General features: G+C 26.9%; 1 protein-coding gene across 1 annotated transcript; it reads right to left on the bottom strand.

Annotated features, from left to right (window-relative positions):
- Window positions 1-234: 234 nt before the first annotated feature.
- LOC122513165 lies at window positions 235-777 on the bottom strand. The gene has a single exon (XM_043629436.1). It carries the CDS (start codon window positions 775-777, stop codon window positions 235-237), a length of 543 nt encoding a protein of 180 aa, XP_043485371.1.
- Between the last annotated feature and the right edge of the window lie 1,402 nt (window positions 778-2,179).

Genomic DNA, 2,179 nt, shown 5'->3' on the forward strand with positions numbered 1-2,179 from the left:
TTGTTTTATCATATTCTGCGAAACAATTCCTATTTTATTTGAATACTTTTCGTAATCATAGATAATTTCGTAATATGTTATGACGTTATTCGATTATTAGACAAACTTCTTAATATCTGTAGCTTAAAATTGCTGAAAAACTTATAACTGCATCAGAGGATATAATTCTTTGCCTTTTATAATGTTCATTTTTATGACAATACGTTATCCAGTTAAGAACTTTTCCTTGAGTACTTAATTTTCTTTACTCAAAATACGGAAAATTTCGATTTGCGCGGCGATAGCTATTGCTTTGTCAAGCGTTAAATTATTCGAACAATGCAATACTCTTTTCGTGTAATCGTCTTTTAATCCATTTACAAATCGTATTATTAAGTATTTGTTATTTCTAAGACAAACACTTATTTTACAAGCAATTTTTGTTAAAGCATCTATGTAATGTAGAACACTTTCACCGTCAAATTGACCTCGCAGTAAAAAACGATAGTTTGCTGCCCACTCTCCCTGATAAAGTCCGTACAATTCCTCGAAATGAGATATAAGAACTTCGTATGGAAGAGAATATGGGTCATTCGGAGCTACTTTTTGTAGAATATCCGAATGAGCTTGTAGATTCATCAAATATAGTAACAATTCAACCTTCACATTTTTTTTTATATGTACGAAATCGACTATATATTCAAAATGATTTATCCAATGGAAGAAGTTCATAGTTTCCGGGTCAAATATTTTAAGTAAACGGCTTCCTTTAATTATTGCTTCCATGGTTGTACTCATTGTACTTATTTTTCTATTCAAAAATTACCGCTTTTAATTTTAATAGAAAATAATTCGATAACTTGGAAAAACTTTTTACTTGTTTCGTTTGTTTAACCTTTACTCATATACACTTTATACTTTTCGTAATGAATTTTAAAAAACTTTTTAATTTATGAAATATTATTTCAACCCTTTGATGTTAGAATTTTTAGTTTAATGCACATGAGTTTTGAATCGCAGTTCCTTATTAAACACAGAATGATTAGAGAACTAATTTTTTAAACTTAACGAGAATTAAAATACGAAATTTATTGCTTATATGCTGATCGTGTTATTGACAGTAATGAATAGAATATTGAAACTTAATTGTTAAATAGAAGGAGAAGCAGATTACCGGTCTTCAATATTCAAATGTGTCCTTGATTAAAGTATCAATTTATTTCATCATTATAAACAGTTTACAGTATACTGTAGATCTAAACATCGACATATGACAACAATTATCGATGCTTTCTTATTTATTAGTCATCTAATATTCCATACTTTTGTAAATTCAATAAAATTTTAAAAATTATAATCGCACAACATATTCTTTGCAATTCGATCCTTCAATATTTTGATACGCATTTGTTTATTACTGGGGTCACATAAACTTTCCATATAAATAAAATCTAAGCAGACTCGTTTAATTCTTCTATCTTTATATAAAAATTTTAATTATATTCGGTAATATTTTTGGAAATCTATTAAATTAAAAATATTAAGAAAACTTTTTAAGGAAAAATTAACAATTTTTCTTATCGCTTTACAAACTTTTACAAATGATAAATAATATTACATCTACAGTATAAACAAATATAAAAAAATAGATTAATCAAGAGAAAAAAAGTTTAAATATACAAATATACATATAATATACACATGATATCAAGAAATAAAATTTGTTACCATGCTGTCGTAACGAATGTTATTGTTTACCGACAAAATCGCAGTTACATCGCATATGTTTTCACTTTACATCATCATGAGTAATAATATAAATAGCGTCAACATGTTTCATCATATTTTACGAAACAATTCCTATTTTAATTGAAAACTTTTCGTAATCGTAGATAATTTCTAATATTTTTTGACGTTATTCGATTATTAGAAACACTTCTTAATATCTGTAGCTTAAAATTGCCGAAAAATGTATAACTGCAGCAGAGGGAATATTTCTTTGCCTTTTATTATGTTCATCTTTCTGACAATATGTTGTCCAATAAACTACTTTTCTTTGAGTACTTAATTTGTCCTACTAAACATAAGACAATATTCGATTGTCGTGGCGATATCTAATGCATTGTCAAGCGTTAAATGAGTCTTGCTACGCAATAATTTTTTCAAGTATTTGTCTTTTAATCCCTCTATAAATCGTTCC

Source organism: Polistes fuscatus, unplaced genomic scaffold (genome assembly GCF_010416935.1).
Source record: "Polistes fuscatus isolate 324 unplaced genomic scaffold, CU_Pfus_HIC Scaffold12, whole genome shotgun sequence".
NCBI lineage: Eukaryota > Metazoa > Arthropoda > Insecta > Hymenoptera > Vespidae > Polistes > Polistes fuscatus.

Bases quoted from the DNA above. Each gene is read 5' to 3' on its own strand.
- LOC122513165 (XM_043629436.1), bottom strand. From the start codon at position 777: ATGAGTACAACCATGGAAGCAATAATTAAAGGAAGCCGTTTACTTAAA.